Source organism: Hypomesus nipponensis, chromosome 8 (genome assembly GCF_054491055.1).
Source record: "Hypomesus nipponensis isolate SF chromosome 8, ASM5449105v1, whole genome shotgun sequence".
NCBI classification, from domain to species: Eukaryota; Metazoa; Chordata; class Actinopteri; order Osmeriformes; family Osmeridae; genus Hypomesus; species Hypomesus nipponensis.
The window spans coordinates 2,162,501-2,182,512 of NC_140368.1; the positions used below are offsets into that span (position 1 = coordinate 2,162,501).

Below are 20,012 nucleotides of genomic sequence, written 5' to 3' on the forward strand. Positions count from 1 at the left end.
AGGGAGGGAGGGAGGGAGGGAGGGAGGGAGGGAGGGAGGGAGGGAGGGAGGGAGGGAGGGAGGGAGGGAGGGAGGGAGGGAGGGAGGGAGGGAGGGAGGGAGGGAGGGAGGGAGGGAGGGAGGGAGGGAGGGAGGGAGGGAGGGAGGGGAAGGGGGAGAGAGATAGAGAGTTTCAGTCATCAGAGTATGGCTCCTATTCAATTATGGATAAACTGGATGCATGAATATTCTCCATTTGAAGTTGTACCCTGACATGCATGTTTCTGGTGCCGATGTCAAATGAAGTATCAGTGTAATATCAATGTCCCAAAAGGTGTCTTTGAACATCAGGAAGTAGAATACTCTGCCTCATTATTCTGGAATGATTACTTTGAAGATTAGAAACCACAGTCCTCTGAGAAATCTGCAGAATCCTCACATTACTTTCAAGCCTCCAGTTATTTTAAGTGTTTGCATTTTCAATACCCCACAAGAGAATACTAGTTACGCTATGATTTAGACTTGAACAAATACAGGATAAACCATAGAGACTAATCACTCCAGTCTAGACTAATATTGTTCTGGGCTCCTGTTTCAAACGGGACTGTTTCAGTGAGTGACACAACGTTGATTGGTGTGTTGGATTCCATCACACCGAAGCACGTGTACAGAAGAAGATGTTTAATTAATCTGTAATTAATTGTACTAATTGTACATTTAAATAATCTCAGAAAAGGCCTCGAGGATCTTCATTACACGTCTATGTTCTTAAATCATTTTTCCTTGCCTCTGTGGTATAGCTGTCTGTCAGAGTGGCGAGAGGTAGATTCACCTCAGATAGCTAACGCTAGCTAGCTACTGAAGTCTCCCACGGCAACGGTGCGAGAACCGTCTATGATGAAGAAAAGAACGGGGCTTATCAGCAGAAGCAGAAGGACACCATGATGGGATTTTTTTGTATCCAACCATACGAACCCGGATAATACAGCGACACTGAGATAGAAAGAGGCTCGCGGTTCACATTACAAAAGGATGAGCGCCGGATTTGTTTCCTCCCATTCCGTGCGCAATTTTTTTTTGTCTCGAAAAGTAAATTACTGAAATGGATTCTTGTTGCGGAGAAGCGTGTGACTAGAATGGAAAGCAAATCGCTTGCGTCAAAACCTATTCAATTATGCCGATGTGTCCTTGTTTTATCAGCATTTGTCACTTTCCCTCTTTGGGATATGATAAGACTAACAGGGTCTGGGTGGATAACCACTCTTAGATCGCTCATTTTGTGGCTTCTCATCCTTCTAAGTGTGAAGGCTGCTTATTTCAGAACTGAACTTCACCTGTAATTCTGAGCCGTCCAATGATGCAGTCTTTGACAACAAAATTAAAGATTGTAATCATGGCTCTCCTTGGGGATGCTGTATGTGTGTGTTTGTTATAATTAGGTAAGGTAAGTCAGTTGCCTTAGGTTGACTGAGATGGTGCTGAACCCTGAATACATAAAAGACAAGCACAACGTCAGTCAAATAGGGACTGAAATTACAGCTTTGAGTCACTAATCACGAGTGACATGCTAGTAGTTTTTTTTTTCTATTACTTGACATCTCACAAGTTCTGACTTCCTGCATTCTGCGTGTGGAACTGAACTCCAATCTTACTGTTTTCAATTCACCAGAATAAAAAGGAAAGGATTTGAACTCTATTTTTCTCCCCAACATGAAACACAGAGGAAGGGACGAGGGAATTGCTCTGCCTGGTGGGATATCTAGCGGGGACACATTTTCCCTCGGTGACGCCACAATTCCAATTTTATGTAAATAAAAGTCTGGTTGTAAAAAGCAGCGCCTTATCTGTCAACTTTGACTATTAACCTCAGTGACGAGCAGAGGCTGGCGCCTTTTATCTAAATTGAAAACAGAGTTATTTGAATATCATGGGGTAGAATGCAATATACCTCGGCAGGGAAAACAACCCAGTTCTCCCATTTTTCTTCTCGGAGATAAGGCAGTATTTAGCAGTTTGCCAAAAGCGTACGAGAACAAAGTATTTCAGGCAAATAATTCCCCCCGTCCCCCAGATCTCCCCTCAGTCATTTTTAATGGAATCCTTTAATGGAGAATAGAAAATATATCTGGCGATTACTCTTGTGGTTTTGCGGGGATATTACCCTCCTCAGAATGTCAGGCGTGTCAACGTGCATCAGGCATACGTCTCTGTCGTGAAACACCTGTCACGGACACACTCCGTCAAACCAGATAGGAGGGAGCCGAGTGGAGAACCCCAGGAACATTTGAGGGGAACTCTTCCAGTAACAACATACTGTAGGTTCCACATCGCAACGGAACGTGAGGAACTAGATCGCTTTACATTTAGTCATTTACCAGACGCTCTTATCCAGAGAGACTTACAGTAAGTACAGGGACATTTTCTCAGAGGCAAGTAGGGTGAAGTGCCTTGCCCAAGGACACATTTTGCATGGCCGGGAATCAAACCAACAACCTTCTGATTCATAGCCCGACTCCCTAACCGCTCAGCCATCTGACCCCACGGCTTTAACGTTGGTTGTGTTTTCGTTAGGGGCAAAGCGAGAGTGTTTGTAACAGCAGCCTACACATCCGTCTTCATGGAGCTCACGTTTAATAAGGATTGTGGGAGTCAGGTGGCTGAGCGGTTAGGGAATCAGGCTAGTAATCTGAAAGTTGCCGGTTCCTGGCTGTGCTAAATGACGTTGTGTCCTTGGGCAAGGCACTTCACCCTACTTGCCTCGAGAGAATGTCCCTGTACTTACTGTAAGTCTCTCTTAATAAGAACTTCTGCTAAATGTAAATGTTGTTTTAGTGGATTATAGGTGGATAACCTTTACAACCCTAACCCAGAAGTAGTGTACCGTCTCTAAGCAGTGAGAGGAACAGACATACTCCAGTACCCTCAACCACCAGAAACACCACAAGGGATTTTCACTAGTGTTGGCAAACAACACAAGTGCAGTCGTACAAGAGAAGTGTATTGCATAGTCTACCGGAATAAACAGTAATGCACTTACAATGTCTGTGAGCACTGGAGACCAGTTTAAAAACATTGTCTGCTACACTGCTTTGGTACGTAAATATTCATGAGGATGTAATCTAGATTGGGATTGAAAACTTGTTCTTGTTTGCCAGCCTCCCATAGGGGGAAGAGACTTCACCCACCATGTACCTGTATATCGAACAAGTAGAACTCACAATGCATTCTCTGTACAGATACTGACATTTCAGCACGGATATCGACAGATTAAGTTTTGTTTTTTTTGCTCACAGTATCTTCTGGAACCTTCCGCCAGCCACTCACCGGTCTCCATCCCCTTATCATCCTCCTCAGCAGCGACGCCGCTGGTCTTGTCGTACGATTTGTCGATCGCCGTGCGGAAGCTCTCGTTGCAGCCACGCCCCCTGACGATCTGTGGGCGCGGCCTGTGGACGGTAACATCCCCGTTGAGCGTCACCTCGGCAACGGCGGTCTGTAGGCTCTCGAGCGAGCTGGACTTCTTGAGGCCCAGGGACGGGCCCACTTCCTGTGTGGAGGAACCTAGGAGGTGCAGAAGAAAACAGGACGTTAACGATGTTTTACTTCCTCACAACCACGGTCTCCAACTTATCTTGGCTTAGCTTTCTCATATCTATCCACCCATCCATCATTTACATGTTTCTAACTTCCTAAGATATGATCCGAATTGTTTACTTGGCAAGTAATTTACCATGATAAGAGAGGGAGGACTGCAAGTCTGGAAATTAATTTGGAAAACAAATGACACCGCTGGATATTCAATGGAGTGTGGGGAAACACGAAACAGCATATCTGTCTTTGAAGAAATATTGTAATACAGCGTTCTTCCATTGTTCTGTCTTATGAACTAAGTTTCATGAAAACGATGTCATGCACCTGGAATGTGCGTGTGTGTGTTGACAGGCAAACCTTAAAGGGGCACCAGCCTAAAAACGTAGGCCTATGTCAGACACTACAGTTCTGTATGGGCATAAGTATTACACTCAAGTTAAGGATAAAGAGAGCCTTGGGTGGTCAGGGGTAGGGTAGGGTAGGAGTGAGGCAGAAGTACAAAGCACACGAGGAGAAAAGAGAGACGACTTGAAGACTAAACATATCAGCTCTGCCCATTCATTTGCACTGGCACGCCTTCCAACCGTCATTCTCTACAACACGGCGGCTCACCAGTTCCATCTAGCCGCTTAGCCATTCATGTCCGACGGGTGTTATGCAACGGCGACTTTTTAAACCATCTGAAATGCCCTTCAAAGTCAAAGGAGCGGTTATAGAGGGAGTGTGTGAAGACACAGGTGGGAGATAGGGAAGATAACATCATGGAACAGGGTTCCAACAAGTGGGAGGGCTTTTCTGTGTAAAAAAGCCTACAGAAAAACGAAATACTTGACTGTTGACACCGGTTACCACCTGTCTGATTTGGAGATTAACCACAAAGCCTGTCAACGCCCCACATGTCTATGCAACACAAAAAAAGCAACCCCCCCCCCCCCCCCCCCCTCCTTATTCAGAAAATGAACAGTTAATGCGCCAACACTGCAGTTCACTAACCCAATATAATCAATGGCACATTCTACTCCATCCGTCTCTTTAAAATACGGTAGCTAGCGGATCCAATCTATGCGCGGTAAATGTAATTAACATGCAAATGATTATTAAACAAACCTAGCAACGGCAATCCGACATACGGTCACAACTCAAAGGGTATTGTACGGCAGAACAATTTCTACGTGCTTATCTTTATCTGGCAGATAAAGAAATTCTTTACTAGGAGTGCGTTAGTGTTAGGCCTTGTCTGTCTGATGGATACAACTGACTGTGCGACTCTGTGTAGATTGCCGGGCGGTGGTCTGTTTCGACAGAATCTCGCTACTCCCGAAGCTCCGGACAGCGGTAATTATTTTCCCGATGGCTGCCGGCGGTGTGTTTAGGGTATGGAAGTGGAGCGAGACTCCGGTATTGGTATTTCATTTTGTCAGCCTGCGTCTGTGCTATCCCCAGAGCCCGCAACCTCCTCCTCCTCTCCAAGCCGACAACCTGAAGTAAACACACGGACGTGTTGATTTTCTGTCCTCCCTCATTCACTTACCAACCCGCCTCAGTTACTGAGGGCAACTAAACAAGATGGATTTTTTTTTTAAAAAAAATATTTTTTTAGATGCTCTCAGTCCAGACTTGTTCATTAGAATCTCCAAACTACTAGGCTATAGGAAACCGTCAGTGGCATCTGATTGGCTGTTGATTAAATGACACGTCCACTTCAGCAGTCATTCCTGACTAGTGGCTGTCTAGGGGACTGAACACAGTCAGCAAGACCCACACAGCAGTATTGTCTTCTCAGGCCTCTGTAGTTGTGAGCATTCTGCCTATTCAGCCTGGTTCCTTCTGACTGCCCTCAGTGTTACATGTCTTCCTCTCTCTGCCCCCTCTCTCTCCCCTCCCTGCCCCCCTCTCTCCCCTCTCTGCCCCCCCTCTCTCCCCTCCCTGCCCCTCACATGGACGGCTCTCTAAACAGGACGCTGTAGCGTGGTCCGTTCAAATCGCCGTAAACACACACACACACACACAAGCTGTCATAAACACACACAAACAAACTTTCATAAACACACACACACACGCAAGTTTTCATAAACACGCGCTCCACTGTGTCATCAATAACTCTCCTGACGTGTTTGAAGGAGTCTAAATGGAGCGTGTCTCATGGCTGCAGCGCTGGTACAGCGGATCTCTGGATGGACAGACACTGAAGCCAAATACAGATTAGGGTGAATAAATAAACCCCCATCACCCAAGGAAAACACTTACCAATCTGTTACAGCAGCCCTTATTGAATACCACCCTTTGATGGACATGTGTTACACAGGTGCGAGGGGGTGGGGAGAGGAAGAGAGAGAGAGAGAGAGAGAGAAAGGTGGTGTAAATGATTACAGGTGATAATACTAGTGTGGGTATTAACAGAAGAAGGGATGGTGAGGGGGAGCGGGGAGGTAGCATTGAAGGCAGCTTGCCAGGCCTGTGCAGTAATCCATACAGTTTGGGTTTGCCATCATCATTTTCAGGAGCGGTAGCAGCGGTAGCAGTTTCACAAGCTCCCTGGCTGAACCTCCTCTAATCTGCTCTTGATCCCTTAACCAAGCAAGCCTGCAGCAGGAAGTGATTAGCCAGCAACATCCTGTCTGAACCTGCTGCCTCAGACAGACTCTCAGAGGAGAAGGTCAGTTAGACAGGACAAGGACGGAAGGGGGGGGGGCAGGCAATGACTGGGACACTGGTCAGGTACAGGTGTGGTTGTGTGATTGTGTGTGTGAGTCATTTTTAGGCCTGTTAAAGCCAAAGAAAACAACACTGGTGGTCTAGTCAACCCTAGGTCCCCATGACCTTGACCTTTCCCATGGATATATATTCATAAAACATGAATAGATCAGATCCACTCCGGAAGGGCCACGCTAACAATACTACCACACAATCAATCCCACAAAGCAACAGTGCGGTAAGCCAATGGCGAGTGTCCCCTTTTTGCTATGAAATATTTTACTGTGTGTCTGAAATGTCAGCGCGGTTGGGGGCCCCTCCAGTCCCTGAAACAGGACATGTGTTTACTAGTCTGACAGGGCGTCCCTCTGATTACCCAGCTCCTTTTATACGACAGTGAAAGATGCTCTGTCATTGTGGCAGGCCACCTGGGTCCCAAGGACTATCATGGAGGTTCATGTCTCTAGAGCGTGCCCGTGAAGGACAGACAAGGGGACGGGCAGAGATGAATACCGTGAATACACCCCCTCCCCTCGCACCTCCGACCCCCCCCCGCAACGGCCCAGTGGAGGCAGAGAAACACAGAGAATGTCCCGTATGTCGGCGAAGGGAGCGGGACTTAACTCCGGGAATGATTCTGGCTCCAGTGACCAGTACTGTGCTGCACCACACTCCTGATGCTATTGTTTCTAGTTGGTGTGTGTGTGTGTGTGTGTGTGTGTGTGTGTGTGTGTGTGTGTGTGTGTGTGCGTGTGTGTGCTCCCAATTGGATCCAGCCATCGTTTTTGTTCTCATCTGAAACTTCCCAGAATCCTCCAGTGGCGGTTTGACTGACAGCTCTCCATATGTCAGTCTATTATATGATTCCTATCACACCGCAGACACACACACCTCTACCCCTCACCCAGCCTTTGAGGAAGAGAAACAGAATAATGCGTATTCCCCACTGCAGACACACACACACACACACACACACACAAAGGTTAGTCACTCTAAGCACACAGAGGACGATTGGAAATAAAAAATAAAACAAAAAAAGCACTTAGATTTACACCCACGAGTAAACACACACACTTACTAGCACCCACACACACCCCCCCACATATACACACACACACACACACCCACATATACACACACACACACACATATACACACACACCGCCAGCCAGCATCTCAACAGCGGAAGGAAGATAAAGATGTGTAATATATTCCTAACAAGATGAAACCAAAGGCAACCAGGACACTTGATTGGAGAAGAGCGATTATCATTAAACCCTAAAGGAGGTATCGCAAACTGCCATGAATAAATCAGCTGGTGGTTATTACAGAGAGGTGCGGCCGGAGAATCATTACCCCACCTAAACCAGACCCCCACCTCCATCCCTCAATACCCCCCCCCCCCCCCGCCGCTCACATGCAAAGATTGGTGTAAGGATGGGGGCTCCATTAAACCTAATGTATTCAGAGCAAGGAGGTGGCTTAAGCTAAGTGTTAAATGGGTAATTAAACTAAAAATAGTTCCAGGGCGTCTGGGGGGGGAGGCTGTGTCCTGGTATCCCAGGGAGGATGAGCCGTCCCTGGCTACAGGGAGCAGGTCGGGTCCCTGGCAGGGCCGGCTCATCAGTGGAGGAGAGAGGACGCTTCCAACTGGGGTCGCCGTTTACGGTGTCACCGTTAATCAGCGTGTTGGCACGGTTACCGTGGTCGGGGCTTGGCAGCGTTGCCGTGACGCGGAGGGTGACTCGTGTGTTTTGCACGTCAGATGAGCTGAGTCATGCTGGACTGAGGAGGGGCTCCCTGATGACTGCTCCCTGATGACTGCTCCCTGATGACTGCTCCCTGATGACTGCTCCCTGATGACTGCTCCCTGATGACTGCTCCCTGACGACTGCTCCCTGACGACTGCTCCCTGACGACTGCTCCCTGACGACTACTCCCCCGGACTGCAACCCTCCTCAACTCACGCTGTCTCTAAGAAACTGGATTAATTGAACAAGACTCACTTTTTCGTTGCAATTTATTTTCGTTTCGTTTTTCGTTGTCGTTTGTTTTTAAGGGTTTTTTTTAGGGAAAGATATGGAAGTAAAAAATATCACTAAAAAAGAAGGAACATTAACACGTTTATTTCATTCAGGAGGGTAAACAGTGATTTCTCATCAATAAGATGACATCACAGCAGATCATGAGCTCTGCAGTCAACGCGTCTGTAAACACCCTCCATACCAAAGCACTGCATGCTCACTGAATAGATATCATGTATCGACTGAGCCCCACAACCATCTGACAACGACAGATTCATTGCAGTCATGCTCCAAAGTTAACTGGCAATGAGGGTCTCTCCATTTCAAGGACTTGCTCCTCCCTCCCTCCTTACCCCCCTCCTCCCTCCCTCCCTCCTCTCTTCCCTCCCTCCTTCCCCCCCTCCTTGCTTCCCTCCCTTCTGGCCCCCTCTCCTCATGAGTAACAGGGTTGTTTTCCATCCCGGGTGTTCAGAAAGCCACAAGCGGAGTGGCATGCTACAGCTGCCATGTCTCTCGACAACAATCACACTGCAATCACCTCCATCAGCCCTTCAATATGGACTTATCAATATGTTCCGAGGAAAATATATATAATAAACATAGAGAGTGAGTGAGAAATTAAAAGGTCAGACAAGGCCCAATGCCTTACCCAATCCCATCGCACAATTTATGGCCTTTTTTGAGCCAGTGTTGAGTTATTGGCTAGTCCCGTGGAAGTTGAATTGTAAGTTGAGCTCTGATTGGTGCTTACCTTCCATCCACTCGGTGCTGGTGTTGAGGTTAGTCTCGTCTGCTACTGTTAGGAAGCAGACACAAGTGGGATTGGTTAGTACCCGCGCACCACATCAGCAGAGAGAGAGAGAGAGAGAGAGAGAGAGAGAGAGAGAGAGAGAGAGAGAGAAGGTTCAGTTACGCTAGTGTGAGCATTCTGTGAGTGAGTGAAAAAGTGAGTGAGTGAGAGACAAAGAAAGAGAGAATGAGAGAGAGAGCATCGCAGAAGAATAGATGGAAAGAGAGGCACATATATATTCCATAGCTTCAGATAAGACAGTTAGAGGAAAAACGCTGAACCTCATCCAGGCACAACCAATCACCCCATCAACCAGCCAGAGAAGATACCCAATGACGCAGCAATGCAGTAATTTCTCCTCTTTCCTCCTCAATCTGGCTTCATGTCTAAGTGGTATCTGAGGGAGTGTGGGTTGGTCAGAATCCTCCTTCTGTGACAAAGACTCTGACCCAGAACTAGACTGCTGCTGTCACTTCTAAACTCCAGCTGACCAGAAGCTGGCGCAGTGGAGAGGGAGTCATGGGAACAACACAGGCATGGAATGTTCTAGAAGGAGTGGCGTGATGGGGGGTTTCAGTGTCTGATGGTTGTGGCGGGGTTTCCGAACCCATCACTGACAAGACTGGCCTGGCTATGATTCTCCTAGTCCAACCACCCCCCCCCCCCCACACACACACCCCCCCTCCCCCCACCCCCTTCACAGAGGAGCAGCCGTATTAAAGACTCTACGCTCTAATTTCCAAGAGTGATCACTGCTTTAATCAATCATCTTATTCTCATTAGAGAGAGAGAGAGAGAGAGAGAGAGAGAGAGAGAGAGAGAGAGAGAGAGAGAGGGATGCTGATAGCACTATATGACAATTAAGAAGCTTTTTGATGATAGAGTGATATAGTGTGTGCATTTGCTCTGAGAGCTACGTTGAGCAGATATGGGAGTGTCTATCTTCCTGTCCATTCTGTTCTCCTCACGCCATCGTTTCCCCTATTTAATTGATATTGAAAACATAATCGGATTAACGGCGATCGCCTGTGATACAGAGCTGATATGTCAGTGGAGAGCTCCTTGATCTGCCACACTGCTCTCTCTCTCTCTCTCTCTCTCCCCTCGCTCTTGCTCCTTCTCGTTCTCTCTGTCTCTCTATCTGCTGTCTCGCTCCAATCTCTCTCTGCTCTCTGCCATCTCTCTCTCTGTCATCTCTCTCTCTGCTCTGAGCTCTTTGTCTCTTTCCAGACCGAGGTAAGGAGAGCGTCAGAGGGCTTGAGAGAGAGAGAGAGAGACAGAGACAGAGACAGAGAGACAGAGAGAGAGACAGAGACAGAGAGAGAGAGAGAGAGAGAGAGAGAGAGAGAGAGACAGAGAGAGAGACAGAGACAGAGACAGAGAGAGAGAGAGAGAGAGAGAGAGAGAGAGAGAGAGAGAGAGAGAGAGAGAGAGAGAGAGAGAGAGAGAGAGAGAGAGAGAGAGAGAGAGAGAGAGAGAGAGAGAGAGAGAGGGGCTTTTAGGGTTTACAGGAATGACCAGACACGGCCCCAGGAGAGCCTGACACGACCAGTGCCGGCGTCTCCATGGAGACGGGATGTGTCTTATCTGTCATGATTACCCAGTGATGCGAGAGGCACCTCCGGTGGGAGGAGCTCTTAGGGCCTCCTCACTGTGTTCCTCACCACACACACACACCACACACACACACACACACACACACACACACACCACACACACACACACACACCTCTTTACCAACGCTCGACTGGGCACAGGGTCAGAGGGTGAGGCTAGAGTGAGGGATGTGTGTGTGTGTGTGTGTTTGTACACGTGTGTGTCTATGTCTTTATGCACATTTGTGTAAGAGTGTGTATGACAGCCAGTAATATTAACACAGTGCGTGTGTACAGGTGTGTGTGTGTGTGTTTGTATCCTAGTTTACCCATGTCCATGCTCTTAGACTTGCGGGTCTGGATGATCTCCAGCTGGCTGGCGTCTCCAAACTGCTTGGTGCGTTTCTCTGAAACGCTCTGGCGTGCAAAGCCCTCACGAAGAAATGAGGCGTCAATGTCGGTGTCTGGACTGAGGGAGCTGGAGGAGGAGAGGAGGAAGAGGAAGAAGAGGAAGAAGAGGAGGAAGAGGAGAGGAGGAAGTGGAGGAGAGAAACAGAGAGCAGGCTTAGAGATGGTTATGTGATCTGATGAGAGGTAAGACCTGGTGATGAACCGGTTAATAGAATCTCATAATTGATATTCATTTCACACCCAGCCATACACAAGGGTTTGAAGAACAAAAGCCAGCACTGAACATCTGATTAATACATTCAGGGTCTGACACACACACACACACACACACAGACTGGTCCCTGTCTGTTCAAGGACACATCCACCTCCACAGAGTTCACAGGGGGGGCGGGTGAGAGGGTGTGATGCCCAGAACTGTGATGCTCTGGTGGGGTCACCACCACTCAATATGTCCCTGTCTGGAGCAGCTATGGTCCCTGGCTCTCCACAGCCTGCTCCCTTTGAATGTCCTTATCTCTGTCTGGATCTTAATGGAAAAGAGGAGCAGAGCAGGAGGAAGGGCTGGCCTTGCCAGGCAGCCCACCGGTATCTGCATGCTGAGGAGAACATTGCAATTAAGGTGAGTGTGTTCCAGCTGAAGAGCGGATAGAAGGAGAGGGAGGTGTGCGGATGAACAGTGATACCTCCATCTGTCAGGGAACATGCTCTGTGCCTCTCTGTCAATGACACACGTGTGCTTGCACACACACACTCTTACACACACACAGTACTGCATTGATACAAAGGCACATGCAAAAGCTGAGAGAAAGAGAGAGGGAGAATGAGAGAGAGAGAGAGAGAGAGAGAGAGAGAGAGAGAGAGAGAGAGAGAGAGAGAGAGAGAGAGAGAGAGAGAGAGAGAGAAAAATGTTGTTTTGATTTAGATTTGTTTGTGTCTTTGAGTCTTGCAAATTGTTGTTTTCTGTTCTTGATGCTGTTGTGACTGGTGTTGTTGCTGTATAGTTGTGCTAACAGTGGTATATATGTTGGCACTTTTTGTTCTGTTGTTGCCATGTTACAGACCGTACTGACTGTCGTTCCTTGTGTTGTTGTTGATGAATGGTTGTCTGGTGTTGTGCCTCTAACTTTGGCAATACGGTTGTAATGACTGTCATGCTAATAAAGCTGAATTGAATTGAAAGAGAGTGACATAGACAGACAGAGAGAGAGACATAGAGAGACACAGAGAGAGAGACAAGGAGAGACAGAGAGAGACAGAGGGAGAAACAGAGAGAGACAGAGAGAGTGGCGAGATTCACTGGTCTGGAATGAAGAGAAATGGAGAGAGAAGCCTTGTGGTCTTGATCTAAACGGGTCATTAGAGATGAAAGGACAGAACGTGAGCAGGGCAGAGAGGGAGAGAGACAAAGAGACAGAGATAGATAGAGAGACGGAGAGAGAGACAGAGAGATAAAAAAAGTTATTCTGTACAGAGTAACAGGTTTTCTCCATCTCAGTGCTCAGCAGACTCACCCTGCTACTATGTTTAGATGTAAACAACAGACGTGTTTATCTGTTACATGTCGATTTGGGTCTGATCCCACTTAGAGACAACAGGCTCTGTCTGTCCCTAACAAGCCACCGTCCCCCGTCAAATCACTGTGACAGGCCTCACTCACCCTGGCCCGTGGGATCAGCTACACACACACACACACACACACACACACAGACAGACAGACAGACAGACAGACAGACAGACACACAACTCCAACCCACGCTTTCTGACAGAGGAGCGGAGCGACAGCAGAGATGTATTATTCATTTAGCCTCTCTCTCGTTCTTCCCTCTCATCATCAGGAGGAAAGAAAGAACAACCTCTCCTGAATGTCATTCCTCTGGCAACAGAGACGGAGCGGGTGAGGGAGGGAGGGGAGGAAGGGTGAGGAGGGAGGGAGGGAGGTGCACAACCTGAATTTACATTTCCTTCCCACTGCCAGCGAGGGCTGTCTGGACTCATTTAACACAGACGCAGAGCTGCACACCAGACAGACGATGACATCTGTCACACAGGTAGACTACGGATGTGTGTGTGTGTGTGTGTGTGAGGAGGGATGATGCCGTCAATTAGAGTGATGCAGAGGGGGTGGGGAGGGATGAGGGTGGGTTGGGGTGGGGTGAGAGGAGTGGGGGTGGAGAGTAGTGGGTGAAGACTGACCCTGGCTGTTTGACTGTCAGCTTACATACTAGCCTTGTGTGGCTTGGTAATGCTTGGCTTCACATGTGCGCACACACACATGCGCACGCACGCGGTTGCACTCACACCTTACCTCAACTAAAAGATGTTGTAAAAAGTGTGAACAAAAAACATAACAAAGACATCTCAGATATTCCAAAAATAAGTAAATCATAACTTTTACTGTGTTCAACCTCACGATGAGGTAAACTGTGTGTGTGTGTGTGTGTCCTAGATCTGGAAGTATGCCCATTCCATTTGTATAATACATTCTCATTCCTAAGCAGCATTTAAAAGCTATTTCTGCTATTCAGAGCAGATGCTTCTCTTGCTCTTCAAAGTCTCCTCATCCAAATTTAACTAGCACAGAGGATAGCTAGGAGGCACACACACGGCAGACACTTTCTCTCCACAACTCTTCCCGGTTTCAACGCAAAGTGAAATGTGTCAGGCTGCGCACTGGCACGTGGGGAAGTGGTTTGTGCTAGAAAGGCGTTTTCAGGTCTCCGTTGTGTTTATTTCTTCCTCTCCTGCCATCGCCCTATCTTTCTTTCTCTGTCTCTCCTTTCCCTCACCTCCGAATAACACCCAGCGAGGAGGGGGAAGTGGTCTGAAGTGTCCAGGGGGAGGTGAGGGAGGGACAGGGGGAGGTGAGGGAGGGAGGGAGGGGGAGGTTTCTCTGAGAGGCGAGGTGAGGTATGATTGCCTGGTAGGTGTGTATGTGCGCATGAGTGTGTGTGTGTCTGTGTGTGTGTACGTGAGTTATTGACATGAGGCCTTCCTTCAGGAGCCTGCGGAGAGCCACAGCTCAGCCAGCCACACCTCAGCGCATGGATCCCCCAGACCCCTCCGCAGCATGTCAGGGCCCAGCCTGGCCCCCTGCCTGGCCCCCTGCCTGGCCCCCTGCCTGGCCCCCTGCCTGGCCCCCTGCCTGGCCCCCTGCCTGACCGCTGGGAGCTCCCCCCCCCTGCGATCCTCCATCACCCCATGTTAGACAGCACCTGGACACATCCCCCCCCCCCCCCCCGCTCTGCTGTCAGCCTGTCCAGCACTGGACGACACCAGCTGGGCGTGAGCTCGCTGGCAGGAGACACACGGGTACCGCAGCAGAACGTTCTGGAAGGGTTTGACAAGGGTGTTGACGGGTCCCACGTTTTGGAAAATATGAACTGGAAGGTTTTTCTTGGTTTTGTTTGGTTGTGTTTGTTCGCAGGTGGCAGATGTAAGTGAGGGCCGGCAGGTTCAGTGATTCCCCTGTAGAGTTGGCTGGGCAGAGCAATTAAAACCTCTGTCATTCTCTCTACCTTTCTTTCTCCACCCCTCCATTCAGTGTCTCTTTCTGTGTCTTGTCCTCTCTCTCTCTCTCTCTCTCTCTCTCTCTCTCTCTCTCTCTCTCTCCCTCCCTCCCTCCCTCCCTCCCTCCCTCCCTCCTCTCCCCTGGAGAGAGAGAGAGAGAGAGAAAGGGAGAGAGAAAGGGAGAGAGAAAGGGAGAGAGAGGAAGAGAGGGAGAGAGGGAGAGAGAGAGAGAGAGAGAGAGAGAGAGAGAGAGAGAGAGAGAAGAGAGAGAGAGAGAGAGAGAGAGAGAAAGGGAGAGAGAAAGGGAGAGAGAGGAAGAGAGGGGGAGAGAGAGAGAGAGAGAGAGAGAGAGAGAGAGAGAGAGAGAGAGAGAGAGAAGGAGGGAGGGAGGATAGTCTTGCTAATAGCTCAATGGGCATAACATGCATACCTCAGTGATCACTTAAGAGGCTTACATCATTGCTGATGATACTGAGTCACCACAGCAACAAGCATCATGACCCCAGCTCTGGGTTTAAGGTTTAAGGATGTTTTTAGTTTAAGATGTCGATGTTTTTCTGGGTAGATTGTTTTCGCTATATATGTTAATATGTGATATTTTGCTTCAGTGTGTGTGTGCTTGCACCTGTGTGTATATGTGTATGTTTATCTGCACCTGTGTGTGTGTGTGTGTGTGTGTGTGTGCGTAAAGGAGAGAGTTCATCTCCAGCTCTGCCACTTGACAGACTGTCAGAGCTGTCTAAGGAATTATGTCTCCACCTGTGACATCTCACAGAGACTGAGAAAACAGTTGACTGCACTCGCTCCCTCCGTCTCTATCCCCCCCTCTCTCTCTCTCACTGACCCTCCCTCCTTCCCACTCTCATTGGCCAAAGCCATCCCTTAATCAGAGTTGACTTGTGTCCTGCAGACCATCACTTAGCCCAGTAGCTGGATGGCAGCCACGAGCACCACAGCCCCCCCCCCCTTCACCCCCTCTTGAGCCCAACAGGAACGGGGCCCCCAGTGGTGAACAACAGGAAGTGGCTCAAGCACAGATGAGCCCCTTTATCTGTTTACTCCTCTGCACCTTTTCCATTAGCCTCTGTGTGTGTCTCTCTCTCTCGCTCTCTCTTTCTCTCTGAGCCTTCCTATTTCAGTTCTGGGAAGGGATACTTCAATCCCTTCTTCCATTTCCTTTCCTGGATTATTGTTATTTTCCTTTTGCGCTCTCTCTCACTCTTCCTGCCCCTCCCTTTCCTCCCTCTCCTTCCCCCCTTTCCTTCCCTCCCCATGCCTGTCTCTGGGGCCTGTGTTCCTCCTCTCCTGCTGTTCCTGGAGCCCTCCCCCTCTCCTCCCCTCTCCTCCCCTCTCCTCCCCTACACTTGCCTCAGTTCCCAGTCTCTAGGCTCTTCCTGGAGCCCTCCCCCTCCTCCTCCCCCTCTCCTCCCCCCTCCTCCCCTCTCCTCCCCCTCTCCTCCCCCTCTCCTCCCCCCTCCTCCCCCTCTCCTCCCCCTCTCCTCCCCTCTCCTCCCCTCTCCTCCCCCTCTCCTCCCCCTCTCCTCCCCTCTCCTCCCCCTCTCCTCCCCTCTCCTCCCCTCAGTTCCCTGTCTCTAGGCTCCTCAGAATGAGGGGGGCTGGGGTGGTGATCAGGCCCACCAACGCCAGATCAAAGCACCGTCATCTGTTGCAAACACACTCACACTACTGTGGCAGCAGACACGTTTCAGCCCACACACACACACACACACACACACGTGTACACACCTGTACACAGAGGGAGTTGACACACACACGTGCAGCTGTTGTCAGACAGACAGGGAAGGGCTTCTGAAGAGAAAGGCTCCGCCTTTTTGTAAAGGAGGGACACAACAATGCTGTCGCTAACTTAGTCTTTCATCAACCAACAAGTGCTGGGAGGTCTGTGGTGAGGCCTGTGAGGGAACACAAGACTCAGAGGGAGAGAGCACCATACAACCCACCTCTGAGGACGAAGCTCTCGCCATCTCTCTCTTTCACCTCTTACCCTCTCTCTCCCTCTAACCCTCTCTCTCTCTATCTCTCTCTCTCACTAACCCTGTCTCTCTCTTTCTCTCTCTCTCCCCCCCCTCTCTCTCTCTCTCTCTCTCTCTCTCTCTCTCTCTCTCTCTCTCTCTGTCTCTCTCTCTCTCTCTCTCTCACACTCACTCACTAACCCCCTCTCCTTCTCTCACTACTCTTTTCTTGTATAAGTATAAGACCATAGAGTAGTGCAAACTAGATGAGAGGTAATCAGGGGAATAAAAGAGAAAGAAAAAAACTGAGAGAGAGAGAAGAGACAGAGAGGATCAGAGCTCTGACACAGAGCATCAAAAGGAAGACCGTTAGTTTCAACCCTTTGCACGCAAGCAGTTTCCACTTCTGCAGACATTGTGACAAAACTTTCTTCCCCTCAGAGCAAGAAGATTGCTTCTCTTGTTGAGATGAGGTGTCGCAGAACAAAACAAAACACTTTGAACATATTTTTGTTATGAAAGACTCGTCTTGATAGCAACTCCACGAGGAGGATGTTAACTGGAGCTAAAAAAGTATCTGTGTATCAGACAAGTTATTCTGGAGGAGTGGGTGGCAGAGGACGTTCTAAAGTAACAAAGATCACTTTTCTGTATAGAGAGAGTTTTGACAGGCACCTTGCCTCGCTAGCTCATTTAGAAACTCTGTCATGTCCTCTTCTAAGTTCTTTGATCATGATGGATGTGAAGGTTACACTGGCTGCAGCAACAAGGTCTCTGATTGGCTAATCAGGGTTGAGCATGTAGGATAGGAGCGAATCGAGTTCATCCTTGGAGCCGTGTCAGTCGGAGGCAGACCCGGTGACTTGGCAGAACTTCATCACCCTGGATCAGAACACATTCCTCTTCTGGTGTCACGTCAGGAAGAGGCCCCCTTCCCTCCAGCACCACCACCCTCGATCCACCCATCACTCTCTGACTCGGTCCATTCTCCCTCTATCTCCTACCAGGGACAACACTCACTGCCCTTCTCGGAACTACCAGCCAATCAGTTCGGAAAGAAACACGGGATGTTATGGGTTACCATGGCAGCCCGCACACCTGCTGTTCACAGTTAGGTTTATGGTGTGGTATGGTGATGGAGGAGGCAGGTAGAGACCTACAGGTCAGAGGTGAGAGGGCAGGGGTCAAATGCTGATCCTGGGTGGGGCAGTGTAGCAGTGTCAGAGCAGGGGCGTCCACAACTACACAACTGATGGGCAGGGAAGCTGCTTCTGGTTTGGATCAGAGTACAGATGGGAGTCTATGGTTCCTCTGGTTTGGACCAGAGTACAGATGGGAGTCTATGGTTCCTCTGGTTTGAACCAGAGTACAGATGGGAGTCTATGGTTCCTCTGGTTTGAACCAGAGTACAGATGGGAGTCTATGGTTCCTCTGGTTTGGATCAGAGTACAGATGGGAGTCTATGGTTCCTCTGGTTTGAACCAGAGTACAGATGGGAGTCTATGGTTCCTCTGGTTTGAACCAGAGTACAGATGGGAGTCTATGGTTCCTCTGGTTTGGATCAGAGTACAGATGGGAGTCTATGGTTCCTCTGGTTTGAACCAGAGTACAGATGGGAGTCTATGGTTCCTCTGGTTTGAACCAGAGTACAGATGGGAGTCTATGGTTCCTCTGGTTTGGACCAGAGTACAGATGGGAGTCTATGGTTCCTCTGGTTTGAACCAGAGTACAGATGGGAGTCTATGGTTCCTCTGGTTTGGATCAGAGTACAGATGGGAGTCTATGGTTCCTCTGGTTTGGACCAGAGTACAGATGGGAGTCTATGGGTCTCCGGGAACAGAGGAGTCAAGTGGAGGCAAGCACAGCAAGCAAACAATCGATACAGGTACAAACAAACACAGCAAAAACACAAATACAAATGTAAGAGCGTGTGTTTGTGTTTTTGTGTGTGCCTACATGCATATTATATCAGTCCCAGGCCACTGACTGGAGGAACATGGATTAGAACCGAGGGTCAAGGTGAGACTTTCACAGCCCAACACGATGCATATTCAATAACTGCAGGGCCCATGGTGTTGTGAAAGCTTAATTAAAAAGGAACAATTCCAATACACTCGAGTCCTACTGACCCACATCCCTCAGCACGACTGTGTGTGTGTGTATGTGTGGGTGTGTGTGTATGTGTGTGTGTGTGTGTCAGCATGGGAGCAGCAAAGTAGAGTTTGTCTGTGAATCAGGGTGTGTGCCCAACCCTATTTGAGCAGCTGTGCAATAGTTTGTGTATGTGTGTGCGTGTGTGTGAGTGTGTGTGCACGAGCATGGCTTCTGAGACATGAATAATTCAAAATAACCCAAGGCAGTGCTACACTTACTATGCGTGTGGGAGAGAGAACGAGAGCAAGAGCGAGAGCGAGAGAGAGGGCGAGAGAGAGAGAGAGAGAGAGAGAGAGAGAGAGAGAGAGAGAGAGAGAGAGAGAGAGAGAGAGAGAGAGAGAGAGAGAGAGAGAGAGAGGGAAAGCATGTTCATCGTATTGGCATGTGCTGTGGTCCTAATTCAAGAAGACAAACCTTGGACATCACAGAGACAAACGAGCATGCAAACCAAACCCACTCATTCATAATAAATGAGAGAGAGAGAGACAGAGAGAGAGAGAGAGAGAGACAGAGACAGAGAGAGAGATGTCTCCATGGAGTGACATAGGGAAATACAAAAAAAAAAGACGGTGAAAGACTAACCCTTAAAGTCATTCAGTGTTAGTTTACCACCCTGAGAAACCTGTTTACAAGAGGACTTCAAACTACTGTACCTGGAAATACTGCAAGTGCAGGGGAAAACTGAAGATTGAACAACATTTACGTGTGAATGCAGTACTAATGGGTAACATTAATACTCCTGAAGACAGACTGGATAAGTGCACCCAAACAGTTTCTCTAAAACCTGGAGAGAATAACAAGCACTGAAATCCACCAATCACTAAGTCCTTCAGCTCCTGAACTCTCAGCACGTATCGTATATATACAGACTTCATATGTGGCATTAATGCTCCAATGAACACACTGGTGAAGTGTTCCTTCTCGACCAGTTCTCTTAAGCTGTACCCATGGTAACCAGTAGAACAGCCGTCAGAGCTGTGAGACCGCCTCACCATTCGTCGTGGTCTGGTATGTCTGGGGCCCAAGTCAGCGGGGCCCCGCCCACCAAACCCATGTCATCATGGGAGCTGGAAGACGATTGGTCGGACAGGTGTGCAGGCAGAACAGGCGGCCTATCATCTTCGATCATGACAGTGTCATCCCGGGGCATGTTCACTGTTGGGGACAACTGGAAGTCACCTGACAGAGGAAGGAGGGAGGGTAAAGGAAGTAAACAGAAAGAAAATTAGTAACTGTTTTGCTCTAAGATCACCCACAAGGACATGTCCATAACAAGCATGTTTATTCACTGTTC

The 20,012-nt window shown here is 48.8% G+C and overlaps 1 protein-coding gene across 6 annotated transcripts in view; it reads right to left on the reverse strand.

The window, feature by feature from the left end:
• The window catches only part of LOC146274693 (partitioning defective 3 homolog), a 267,396-nt gene that overhangs the window by 93,825 nt on the left and 153,559 nt on the right, over positions 1-20,012 (reverse strand). For 4 of the 6 annotated variants that reach the window (XM_084702750.1, XM_084702749.1, XM_084702754.1 and 1 more), the window contains exons 15-18: positions 19,711-19,897; positions 11,003-11,151; positions 9,040-9,084; positions 3,304-3,540 (exon numbers count right to left, since the gene is read on the reverse strand). In XM_084702750.1, coding sequence (XP_084558876.1) covers positions 3,304-3,540; positions 9,040-9,084; positions 11,003-11,151; positions 19,711-19,897 — 618 coding nt within the window. The remainder of the gene's footprint in view (positions 1-3,303; positions 3,541-9,039; positions 9,085-11,002; positions 11,152-19,710; positions 19,898-20,012) is intronic. The other 2 variants (XM_084702755.1, XM_084702751.1) reach the window with 1 other exon arrangement.